The following is a 12,650-nucleotide window of genomic DNA, read 5'->3' as shown; positions in this document are numbered from 1 at the left end:
AACTTATCTGTTTTATTTAGATGATATACTGTAGAAGATGTTTAGGTGTTGAGCTTTTTTGGGGTGAAACATTTATTTCTTGTGATTTAAAAACATTAAACCAAACTCATGTGACATAATGTCAGCATGTTCTTTAGTTGTTCCATTTTGGCTAATTGCAGACCTTTCATTAATGAAATGAAATATAATTATGAAAAAGGATGCTTTTATGATAAGAGATGGGTGAAGTGCTGTAGCTGTGGACTTGAATGAGGTGAAAGACGGTGTTATCTCAACATATAAAAGGTTCTCATGACCAGAAATTGTGGGGGTCATTATATTGCTTCAGACTTTCATATATACTATATGGTGCCCTGAAAAAGTATTCAGACCCCTAGAGCAGTTTTGACATTTTTGTTGCTTTGACACTTATGTGTTACGTATGTAATCCCAACCAGAGATGTATAACATTAAATTCACATTAAAAACAAGACCTAGGTTCTTATTGTTGCTAATGTGGTCCACTTGAGTTACTTACTTTTGTAAAAAAGTTATACTTCTGAGTGGTGCCTCCACCCAAAATGATTCTGAACTGAAAAGATTCTGTTCAGGAATTCCAATAGTACTCCTACCAGTGATCACAAAATGTCGTGTTTGTGTACCCAGTTCTACCCTTCACAATACACTAAATTGAACAATAAACTTGGTTCTTCCTTTTCAGATTGGAACTTCAAACACATAGAAACCATATGCTGTACACAGTCAAATTTCCAAAATAGAATAAAGTTATAACCATTTGGAAAATGTTAATATCATGAGAGTGCACTCAGTCTGTTAAACCAAAGGGAAAATATCATCGATGCACTTGTTAAGAGAAGAAATGCTCCATTTCCAAAGCATCATGGAGCATTAAACAAATTGTCTTCAAGGAAGAAATATCTTGAAAGTAAAGTCAGTTTCCAAAAACAAAGACTCATCCACGGTATTAAAGTGGTCTACTGTATGTGGAGTCACAAAAAAACGACGTTCCAAAAAAACCCCACAGCGCTGCTGACAAACAGAATATACTACAGTACGTCCCGCGCCAGACCGTTCTCAGGTGTAAGTTATCAGGTTTCCTCTCAGCCTCAGACTTGCTCCCTCTTTGCTGAGCTCCGGCAGATCCAGTTTTTGATGAGGGGACGAACGTGGATGCTTCGTCCTCGTACACCACGATCTCCACACCTGTCGTCAACTGTTCGACCTGAATCCTAAAAGAACGCTCCGTTTTCATAGAATTAAGGCAACCTTCAACATTAGCTCATACTTCACTATGGCAAATTGTGTATTACATCCGATTTTCCAGTGGGATGGCTAAGTGGGGGCGGAGCAGTGGCTCTGTGTCTGAGGATCCGCGCCTGTGGCTGGAAGGTTGCCAGTTCATATCCTGTGGCCGACAGAGGAATCCTACTCCGTTGGGCCCCTGAGCAAGGCCCTTCACCCCAACTGCTCCAGGGGTGCTGTATAAATGGCTGACCCTGTGCTCTGACCCCCAGCTTCTCTCCCTGTCTGTGTGGGTCATGGAGAGCAAGCTGGGGTCTGTGGAAAGACAAATTCCTAATGCAAGAAACTGTATATGACCAATAAAGTGGTTTTAAGTATATCACCTTGATTCCTCACAGCACTGCTGTGTTAAATGACTCTGACTTTTGGGACATGAAGTTTCAGACCCTCTCCAGTTTACTGAGTTCAGTACATATTTGAACTTCAACCAAGTTAGTTAAACATAACTTTTTTCACCTGAATATATTCACATTAATATATATATAACTTCTTGAAACATACACATTTTGATATTATAACAGTTGACATTAATTTACTCAGGGCTACACATACACAACCTACTCCACACATTCAAAGCAAAGAAAAAAATCAATTGAACAATAAATATAGTAGGAAAATTGTAAAGTCATGATAAGTACTCAATTCTAAGTGCCCTTAATGAGCAACACACTCAGCTGAGTAGCAGTAGTGATTCACTTGTCAAAGGCACTGTGTCATGGAAGGCTTAGTTATTTTGATGACAGGTGTTTTGCGGGAGCAGAAAGAGTTTTGCCAAGGGGATGAGCTGAGACTGCACTGGGTGTGTGTCTGAGTGGAGGAAAGTGGTTTCTGTGGCAGAGCCTCACGAAAGAAATACTACCTCAAGGCACCTTCAGGAGTACAGTCATTGTAATTAGCAACAGGAAAATTTAATTGTTTTATCTTTGCCAAGAATAATTCTTCTTTTAGTTATTATGATGTGCATTTTTATGATGTTAAGGATGCCTGTTTCATCTGTACATTTGCCTTCAGTGATGGCATGCATTTTAACTAAAACAGGCTTTAAACAAATTTATTATGTATATAGTATGATAGAAGGAGGGCAAAGTAATTTAAATGTGGAGCATCTACAGGGACTGTAGATCCCTGTAGATCCCATCTACAACTAGTTGATAACTGTGTACAGTCAATATGTCATGTAGTTCTCTACTTATGATCTCCCAGTGTTACAGGTAGCCTGGCATCTGTGAAAGCTCTGAAGTTGCCCTCTCAGCCTTTGCCTCATATTTTTGTCACACCCCAGTGCCAGATTTAAGGCACTGCTGTTTTTTTCTTTATTTGTACCACAACACTTAAGATTTGAATTGCTTATTTAAACATCTCAGTGAGATTTGTGTCTAGCTCACATTTTCAAGAAAACGAAGCTGGTGAAACGGCGTAATCAACATATAGGGCTATCCCACCCACACAAGTCCCTAGATGCTTCCTGCGGAATAAAATGTTCACAGCACAGCTGAGGAAGAATGTCTGTCTGCGTCTGCTCATGTAATGTGAGAGGTGACTTTCCCTGATAAGCTCTGTCTTACTCTCAGAGCTTATCAAACTGCAGTTGAAGGGAGAAGGTTCAGGTGTTAATAGGCTGACCTCTGTCTAGAAAGAAGTGCAATACTACCGACCTAGCGAACGCCTCAGGAAACCAGCCTAACAATCCACTTTGCCTTGTTAGTGCAGACAAATGGAAAAAAAAGTGAGTATGATGAAAGATAAGGACCAGCAGTCGCACTCCTGGGCATTTTCGGCTAGTCTGCTGTCGGTGGCTTTGGAGTGAATCTGTATTACAGAAGGCACAGCACTTCACATCGTTGGCTGCCAGCAACAGATTTAAAGGTCTGTGGGGTTTTATTTCTTGTCATTAGTGGCATCTACACAGAAAGCACTGAAGACCATGAGAGCTTGGCATTTTTAGTGCTGGGATTTGTAATGTCGACGGAGTTATTAAACGGCTCTCACAAAGGCACTGTTGCCTAGCTGCACTTGAAGAGCTCCAGCCTGTGTGCACTTGTGTGGGTCTCTCTGTATGCCTGGGTGGAGGTATTCAATAGGATATCACAGGCTTTCTGAAAGTAAGCCCTTCTGAGCACTTTTGAGCGGAGGCACTTTGCGAGAAGAAGATTTTTTCTCGCTGCGTTTTATTAACTGTTCATTTTTCTACAAGCTAAAGCTCATCCCTGGAAGAGCTTCACGTGTGTTCAACTGGATGACTGCGTTTGCCCAAAAATAAAAGGAAAGCCCCAGCTGTCATTATGTAAATGCACAATGGGGACTGAGATAATGGTTCATTTCCTTGAAGTGTATTTATACAGTGGACCAAAGTCCGCTGTAACGGGTTGCATGTTTTGCACTGCATGAGACAGTCCACTGACCAGTGTCATTGTCAGTGAGTATGCGTTCCCAGTTCATTTATGTATCTCTTCATTTTGCCACAATGCTCCGTTTTACTACGTTAATGTAGATTAATGATATTGTAACATAGATGAATGATTTCACCAGCAGCCATATCAGCATGCAACTCCAGCCAGCCCACTGAAGATCAGCAGGTGTTAGCCTGGCCAGTACCTGGAGGGGAGACCTCCTGGGAAAGCTGAGGCTGCTGCTGGGAGAGGTGTTAGTGGGGCCAGCAGGGGGCGCTCACCTTGTGTGGGTCCCAATGCCCATGTATAGTGACAGGGACACTGTACTGTAAAAAGGCGCCGTCCTTCGGATTAGACATAAAACCAAGGTCCTGACTCTCTGTGGTCATTAAAACTCCCAGGACGTTTCTCGAAAAGAGTAGGGGTGTTACCCTGGTGTCCTGGACAAATCTCCCTCTGACCTTTACCAGTCATGGTCTCCTGATAATCCCCATCTCTGAACTGGCTTCATCACTCTGTTCTCCTCCCCACTGATAGCTGATGTGTGGTGAGCAGACTGGCGCACTATGGCTGCTGTCACATCATCCAGGTGGGGCTGCACACTGGTGGTGGTGGAGGGGATCCCCATTACCTGTAAAGCGCTTTGAGTGGAGTGTCCAGAAAAGCGCTATATAAGTGTAAGCAATTATTATTATTGTTATAATGTGTCAACTATCTCTATAAGCAACATGTGCTATCCTGATACCTTAGTTGGTAAGCTGAATGAAGAAGACCTGCATATCTTCTGCAAATATATTTTAGTTTTTGTAGCACCTTACCTAACGTTGCAGTCTATTCATCATCACCTTCCACTGGGGAACTTTTAGAATGTATGACACTTCTCATATTTTAGCGGTATTATGTTACTGCTCTTACTCCCTTACTGATCGAGAGGGTGCTGCCTCATGATTTCATGCTGTAGTTGCGATCGGCTCTGCTGTAAGCCTTTCTTCACCCAGCCCTGTGTTATATTATCCACACTAAGATACAGATTGAGAGCAGTGCGTCTAGATGCCATCAAGGGAATGAGCAAGGAATGGTGCATAGTTTGCAGACTGTGTAATCCACTAAGACTGAGTTGTCTTTACTATGTGTTGAAAAGGACCAGCTTGGAAAAACAGAAAGCATACCTGAGTACTTGCAAGAATGAGGAGTTCCTTTCACTGATTAATTGATGGTCCTGCTTGTATAGTAAATGTTAGATCCGGACTACTTTGAAATCAAAGGATCTTATGTATGGGGAATTTGAAAGCAAAAGTAAAATGTAGTTGTACCACATGTATTAATTTGTTTTGATAGATTTCAGTAGGTAATTTAGCATCTTAATATACTGAAATGTCACACACCATTCAAAGGGAAAAACAAGAATGTGTCACCTTGTGTTGTATACAGTGGATAGAAAAAGTCTACACACACTGATGGAAATTGCAGGTTTTTGTCATGTAAATCCAGAAATCAAGATAGATCATGTCAGACATCTTTCCATCTTTAATGTGACCTTGCAACCAACAAAATTTAAGAGCACTTTTTTTTCCAAGTTTTCTCTTGGAAAAATTGAAAAATGTCTGACATGAGTTCTGGCTTTACATTACAAAACCCTGCGATCTCAATAGACTTTTTGTATCCACTGCAGGTATCTCACACAACTATTTGATCTGTCAGTGAAACAGCAGTTATGATTCAGGCCCTTTTTACTTTCGTCGAGAGGCTGTTTAAAATCAAGCTCAGTAACTTAGTGTAAGTAATAAAGCAATGTGCAATTATTTATTCAGGGTGTGCTGGTCAGAACTGCAATCTTACAGCTCTAGGGTCCTGGGTTCGATTCAGACCTGTGATGCCTTTTCGGTGGAGTTTGCATGTTCCCCCTGACCGTCCCCCCTGTCTCTGCATGCATTTTCACTTCATGCTCCAGGTTCGTTCCACAGTCCAGACAGGCTGCTCAGTTTAATTAGCGTCTCTAAACTGCCCCGTGTGTGTAAGTGAATGTGGATGTGTCTGCCCTGCCCTGGACCGGCATGGATGAGTTTGTTTAGATATTGCGTCATTTAGGACAGGCCAAAGGGCTTTTGAAGTGTGTAATTTGTTTCCTCCATCTGTCAAGAAGAGATGACAATCTGGAGATGTTTCTAATGAGCTCTGGGATATCCAAGGTCAGTTTTATCTTATTTCTAAAGTTCACTCAGTTGGCTTGCCCTCTTTTATAAACTCTGCATCCTTGAATATTACAATTCCTTGCTACTGTAGGAAAGTGGATGTGTGTCTCACAGCCAAGAGGGGAATAAGATTTGGCATTGCCCCCTGCTATTCAGTAACTTTACAACTCTACTCAGAAAGCCTTGAAGGTACTGTCCAGGTGCAGTAAAATCACACATTTTCATGACAAGTAATTATAGTGGATTACAGCGTGTGATTAATTATTGATCTGACTACAGAAGCTGTCTCCTAAAGCGCTTTTTATAGGCAGCTTTGTCATTTGGATAGATGATAGAATAATCATGCAAGGCCAAATATTTGAACTTTTCAGGAGAAGAATTTATGACTAGTAATCATCTCCTGCTGTAGAAACGATTTTTGCAGTTCTGTCAATATGCACAAATGGCTGCTGGGTTTTGTTCTGTTTCATGTACTGAGAGATTTTGTTTTCTGGTGTTCCCTCATGTCATAAGTCACGTCTGTTCGGTTGGGATGTGTTCGTGAAACTCGAAAAGAAGAGTACCTTAGCTGAGATGTTGTTTGATACCAGGATCCCTAGATTAAGATATACAGCTTGTCATGGTCAGATGGTGGAAAGATTAGAGTTTTAGGATCTGTGCTTAATCTGTGGGCAGCATTACAGAAACAGAATCTCTCAGATTAATCCTTCTAATTGATACCATGAATTGTGTGTTAAAAGCCTGATTGCGTGGAAACCCTGATTAAAGTCTCACTGAGCGCAGAAGCAGTGATTTAATTTGTAGAGGCTGAGAGCGGGTCTCCATTTCAAGCACAGTAGTCACTGCTTCAGTTCAAAATACCAGACAACGCTGAAATGCGGTAAATATTATTTGCAAAACATTGAGTGATGGTGATTTTTTTAAGTCCTATATGAAAACTAAAAGTTTAAGTATCAATACTATTCCCATGCTTTTGTACTTCTGGAACCTAGTGATGAATTAAAGATTTGTACAAATAATCATTTTGCTAAGACATGTGCACTACTTAACACAAGAGAGGAGCAAGTCTGACCCCACTGAAGTGCAGTTTCCAGAATGTAGTTGATTTAGTGTTGTAAATGGTTCTTCTCCTTGCCTCCTCCACTCTGACAAAATGTCATGAAAGCCTACTGCACTTGAAGAGCTAGTATAGCTGACAGCAGCTAATGGGAAAAGCTAACCTACTGTATTGCCTCTGCAATATGTAATAATGCATAATAAAATACTAACAAAAGGCATTCTTAATAAGTGTTAGGCACACCTAGGCATCTCAGAGCACTTTTCCAGCTTCACTGTAATTCTATTTAATTGCAGAGTGCAGTGATTTGAATACTGTGGTTTATCATTCTCTCCTGTATATATATAGCGATGCACAATAAAAACACAACTGCCTACTGTAGGTATTACAAAAGCTGGTTATTATAATGGTCACATGATATTATTTTCATTTTAAATAGCAGGCTTGTCTTGTTAATTGAGTTTTCCTTAGGATAACAAAATGCTGAGCTCAAAATGCTGAGATGTTGGTTAAAGTTACAGCTCTTAACATCAGGGTATATAATAAAAAGAAAATTCCTCAATATATTAAACTGACAAACCTGGCAGACACTTTTATATTGCCAGAACTATAAAAATGTGTTTCTAATTGAGTACTACTCATAAAACGTTTTTCTGAAAATTGACATTTAAGTTGAGTTAAAATGGCAAGAATTTGTTAATTAAGAATATGTAAATACAGTCATTGAAGAAACCTGCTTTTAATTAAAACAAGAACAGCCAACGGTCATGTCCATATCCTGCAGGCATAATCCATGTCATGGTTGCTGGCTGCATTACTGTCAGAAGATGTCCTGTTTAAACAATCAGCAGACCAATCCACAGAAAACCGGCTCTGACTGACAGGCCATGTCCTGAGAATGAGAGGATTATCACACTATCACATCCAACCTGTCCATCTGTGTGTCAGAGGAAAGAACCTGCACAGCAGCAGAATGGCGGTAGCTCCCAGTCTGCATGAAAATGATCATCCTGGGGATTACACAGCTGAGAGACAGACTGAGAGGCATCTCATGTGGGTCAGGGCATGTGAAATGATAGACCTGGTGGAACACAGATACTGTATGGAGCGATGGTGGTCAGCACTATCCTGATTGTTGCGTAGGTCACACCGATCAGTGGGTAGTGAATGTGTGGTGATGTGAGGAGGAGTTCCTTTAACACAGAGATCTACATCTTTGCTGCAAATTGATTTTTTTCCCAGCCATCAATAAATTGACAAAGTGCTTCTTCAGTCAGCAGTGATAATAAAGATGTTAGCAGTTTAGAGATTCACAGAATGAACCATTTTATTGCATCCCCTCTTATTACTGAAGCTTCTTCTCCACTAGGAATAGGAGTCTTTGCAATATTTTCCTTTTATGGAAATGCAACAATTCTGTTTTTATTTAGTTCTGTTTTAATATCATGAACTTTTTAACTCCATCCCTCCTAAAACACTGAAGGAAAGAAAGATGTCTACACAAAGTGCCTTGCGATGCTTTTGTCGCTGTCTTGGAACAAGCAGAAGTGTATGTCACTTCACTGCACACTTGAGCATGCGCAGGAAGCATGTGCCTTCACCACCTAAATCGTTGGCCATCTTTCAGTTTGGACAGTCAGTCTGCTCTTTACCTGCTAGTTTTGAACGCTGGCATGACTCGTGTTTGTCAAGGGGGAGGCTTTGGAAAAGCCAGTGTCTTCCGGCGAGTCATCTGCCCTGTGGTTCCAGGTGTCATCACTCAGCGCAGCCTGGCTGGGCCACAGAGAGGACTCCATCCTGCTGTGTTGAGCAAAAACACTTGCACCTGCTTGTTTGGGGATTTCACTACGTCTTGGAAAGTGGTTCTAGAAGAGTACAGCTGTGCAGTCATTTATACCGCTGGTCTTGCAGAACTGGCTGTGCTCCACCCCAGGCCAGAGCTGACTTCGGCTCGCTTAGAATGGGTAGTGTGTCTGCCTTTGTTTTTAATAATTAAATCACGGCCTTCGACTTAATCCTGTGTGTACTCGCAATGTTTGACATGAGCAACATAATTGAAAATAGAATACCTCTTGTAAGGCGGTGAATGTCAACACTTATCTGACAAGCCTCATTGTAAATATAAGTATTCTGTGCATGTCTAGGCCTAGAAACTCGCTGACGCTGTCATTTCCTTTTTTATTGCAGAGCTAAAAGATGACATGAAGAGAGGAGCCCTGACGCGCAGCAGGACAAGGCTCTGGGATGAAAATGCTGTAACTAGACTTCCTGTGGCTGCCCTGGAGGGACACGTCGTGCCTACCAGTTGCTCTGGAGACATCACAACTCTTCTGATTCATGAGCCAGCAGGATGCTGCGGTCCATGTGCTTTCAGAACGGCTCCTCGTAGCAGCGTACAAAGGCCAGGCGGATGATGTGGTGCAGCTGATTAACAGGGGCGCAAAGGTAGCAGTTACAAAGGTAACTGGAAAAATGACAAAGTTTGTCAGTCCCTGAGATATGTGGAATACAGTCGAGTTGACAAACGTGAAGTTAAAAAGTGGCTGCACAAGACAGGATTACTCAGATTGTGTTTGTGAGTTAGTATGCGTCTTTGGCCATGTACATACTTGTAAAACACGCAGCAGTTTGGTTAAACATTGCTCCTGCAATTCAACATCTAACACATTACTGATTAGAATTACTTCTGGAAATTTGTTTGGATGCTCTTATCAAAAGGAGCTCGCATTTGCATCCCTCTGTTGTGCTGGGTATTTTACTGTAGCAATTGAGGTAACATACCTTGCTCACAGACAGGACAGCACTGTCGCTCCTGAGACTTGCAGCCATATCACCCTGCAACTCTCAGCTGGCAGCCCACTGAAGTTCAGCAGGTGTGAGCCTGGTCAGTACCTGGATGGGAGACCTCCTGGGAAAAACTAAGGCTGCTGCTGGAAGAGGTGTTAGTGGGGCCAGCAGGGGGCGCTCACCCTGTGGTCTGTGTGGGTCCTAATGCCCCAGTATAGTGATGGGGACACTATACTGTAAACAGGCGCCGTCCTTCGGATGAGACGTAAAACCAAGGTCCTGACTCTGTGGTCAATAAAAATCCCAAATTTCCCATTGGCCTTTACCCATCATGGCCTCCTAATAATCCCCATCTCTGAACTGGCTTCATCACTCTGCTCTCCTCCCCACTGATAGCTGGTGTGTTGTGAGTAAACTGGCACACTATGGCTGTCATCACATCATCCAGGTGTTGCTGCACACTGGTGGTGGTGGAGGGGATCCCCATTACCTGTAAAGCGCTTTGAGTGGAGTGTCCAGAAAAGCGCTATATAAGTGTAAGCAATTATTATTATTATTATTGTTATTATTATTGTTATTATTATCATTACTTGAGCACACAGCCTTCCTACAGATACTGTACAAGTCCAGAGCCCTAACCCCTGCTCCCCCACTGCGGATATATAGAAAGGTAACTAATATTACACTGGGCTGAGCTTTGACTTCGGCTTTGTTGTGGGTGGAGATTGTTTTAATGGAAGACACGTAAGAGTGAGCAAGGCAAAGACAGTCCGGAACTGCATGTGAGAATGTAATCCTTTTAACTGCAAATTCCTCTATTCCTCTAGTGCAGAATTGTTGGAGCTGGAGGTACAGCCCTTCAAAGTTATAGGAGTATATCTCAGGGCTGTTTACAGTATATCTCATTGCAAGTATTTTGGCTGATAGTCTGTCTATACAGAGCTGAGAGTACATAATTTTAGTTTAATAAAATCCAGATGAATTACTAGCAGGACAATTATTGGGTTGGTATGCAATAATTAGGTTTTGCCAGGGCAGTAAACACACAGTGTATCTCTAAATAAAACACATACAGTAGGTCCGCAGTCTCTGAGAGCACCAGTCATAAATATACAGGCTGTCACTCCAGAGCAACTGGGTAATACACACGCCTTAGGTCATGTACTGGGTTACAAACTGCATGTCTGAAGCTGGGGCTTCTTCATTCAGGTTTTGTAGGAAAGCTTTAAACAGATATTGGCAAAATGCTTTTTTCGGTAGTAGATATTTGAAATGTTAAATTGAAGACACCATGAAACAGAATGGTACATTTGCAAGAATTGAAAAATTCCATAAACAAATCTAAAGAAAATAACACATTGTTGCTATGGGAATTGCAGACTGAAGCATTACCATAGTTAATAGTATCACACTATTTTTTGATTAATTTATTTTGTGTATTTAATTTTTTACGCAAGAACAGAGAAACCACATTTTCTTGACATTAGAAAGCCTGATTGAATACTCTGTAAAGTGAAAGTTAAAAGCAGTTACTAATAGTAAGAGACCTTACTATTGTTTCATTTGAAGCGGAAATTGTAATTCTGTTTCATCAGGTTAAAAATAATAAAGATTTACAGGATTATTTTTACAGAGATTATATGCCGAACGTTACTGGGTCTCATTCCAGGTTGTTCAGCAGTCTTTACTTGATTAAGAGAAGTAGTTTTCTGAATAATGATCATTTGATCGACCCCTTTAATGTTCACTTTTTTGTTCTAATATAGACATTTTTTTTTTGTTCTGAGGGTGATTTCATCTTTCTTCTTTCTGCATCTGCTCCTGAATCCTCTGAGTTTGTCTGCATTTAGCAGTGAAACAGTTTTTTATCGTAGAATCCAAGTGTTGATCTTGGGTAGCATAGTGCCACAGTGTTTAGCATTGCCACCTCGCAGCACACGGGCCCTGGGTTCAAGTCACAGAGTGACTGCTGTGTGGAGCTTGTACGTTCTCGCCATGTTCGCACAGGTTTCCTCCAGGTGCTCCAGTTTCCTCCCACAGTGCCAGATTATTGGCTTCTGGGAACATTGGCCCTGGTGGGAGTGTGTGTCTGTGTGTACCCTACAGTGGACTGCTGTGCCATCCAGGCCGTATCCTGCCTTGTATCTGTTGCTTGCTGGGCTAGGCCCTGTCTCCCAGGTGACCCTTACTGGATAAAGCCAATCGAAAACGGAGGGGTGGATGAAGTGTTGAAGCTGAGCTTTAATTTCACTTTTGGAGTGAAAGATTAAAAAATGGGATCAGAAAGAAAAGAAGACATGGGCTCCTAGACACAGACAGTGAGGTTAGGAACGTTTAACCCAAGACGTGAACCACAAAAGTACAATGAACACCAGACAAAGCGAGCCCTTACTGGTTGCCTAGAGACCACGGGCTCCTATTCTGAGCAGAGTTACCTGAAATGTGGCTTTGGCCTCTCTCCAGGCTTAGATGAAATGTAACTCTCCTCACTGATGCCCTGCCAGCCATTCATTACCACATCCATTAAAGCCAATTATTACAGCTTTCGGATACCGCTTGACATTAAAAGCGATAAGTTAACTGTTTTATGTCATCTCATAAGAAATGTTTTTAAAAATCTGTTTCCGTTTAGCTTAGACAGCTGAGCTATTATTACCTTGTACTAAATAGAACGGGTGATTAAATATTGCTGCCGGCTGTGCATTTCTGGAAACTAATGATGAAAGTGACAGGCCTGGACTAAGACTTTATTTTCCATTGTATTTGAAAGAGCTAACAATTAGTTGTCTCAAGTCTCTTAATGAATCTTGACTTTACCAAAACTGAAAGATTATTCATTTGGACATAGGAAGAAAATAAGCCACTGGAGTCGGGACCTTTATAGTGTAGGACTTTCTGATTGTGCAATAACTGTAATTCATA

General features: G+C 41.5%; 1 protein-coding gene across 4 annotated transcripts in view; it reads left to right on the top strand.

Moving 5' to 3' along the window:
- The window catches only part of ankrd6b (ankyrin repeat domain 6b), a 54,440-nt gene that overhangs the window by 26,540 nt on the left and 15,250 nt on the right, over positions 1-12,650 (top strand). For 3 of the 4 annotated variants that reach the window (XM_015352951.2, XM_015352958.2, XM_015352942.2), the window contains one exon: positions 9,129-9,401. In XM_015352951.2, coding sequence (XP_015208437.2) covers positions 9,279-9,401 — 123 coding nt within the window. In that variant the 5' untranslated portion in view covers positions 9,129-9,278. Of the gene's footprint in view, positions 1-2,777; positions 3,169-9,128; positions 9,402-12,650 lie in introns of those variants that run through there. The other variant, XM_015352964.2, reaches the window with a different exon arrangement.

The sequence above is a fragment of the Lepisosteus oculatus genome, chromosome 2 (genome assembly GCF_040954835.1).
Source record: "Lepisosteus oculatus isolate fLepOcu1 chromosome 2, fLepOcu1.hap2, whole genome shotgun sequence".
NCBI lineage: Eukaryota > Metazoa > Chordata > Actinopteri > Semionotiformes > Lepisosteidae > Lepisosteus > Lepisosteus oculatus.
Note: the sequence above shows the minus strand (reverse complement) of the source record. Positions and strands in the feature narration are given on the sequence as shown.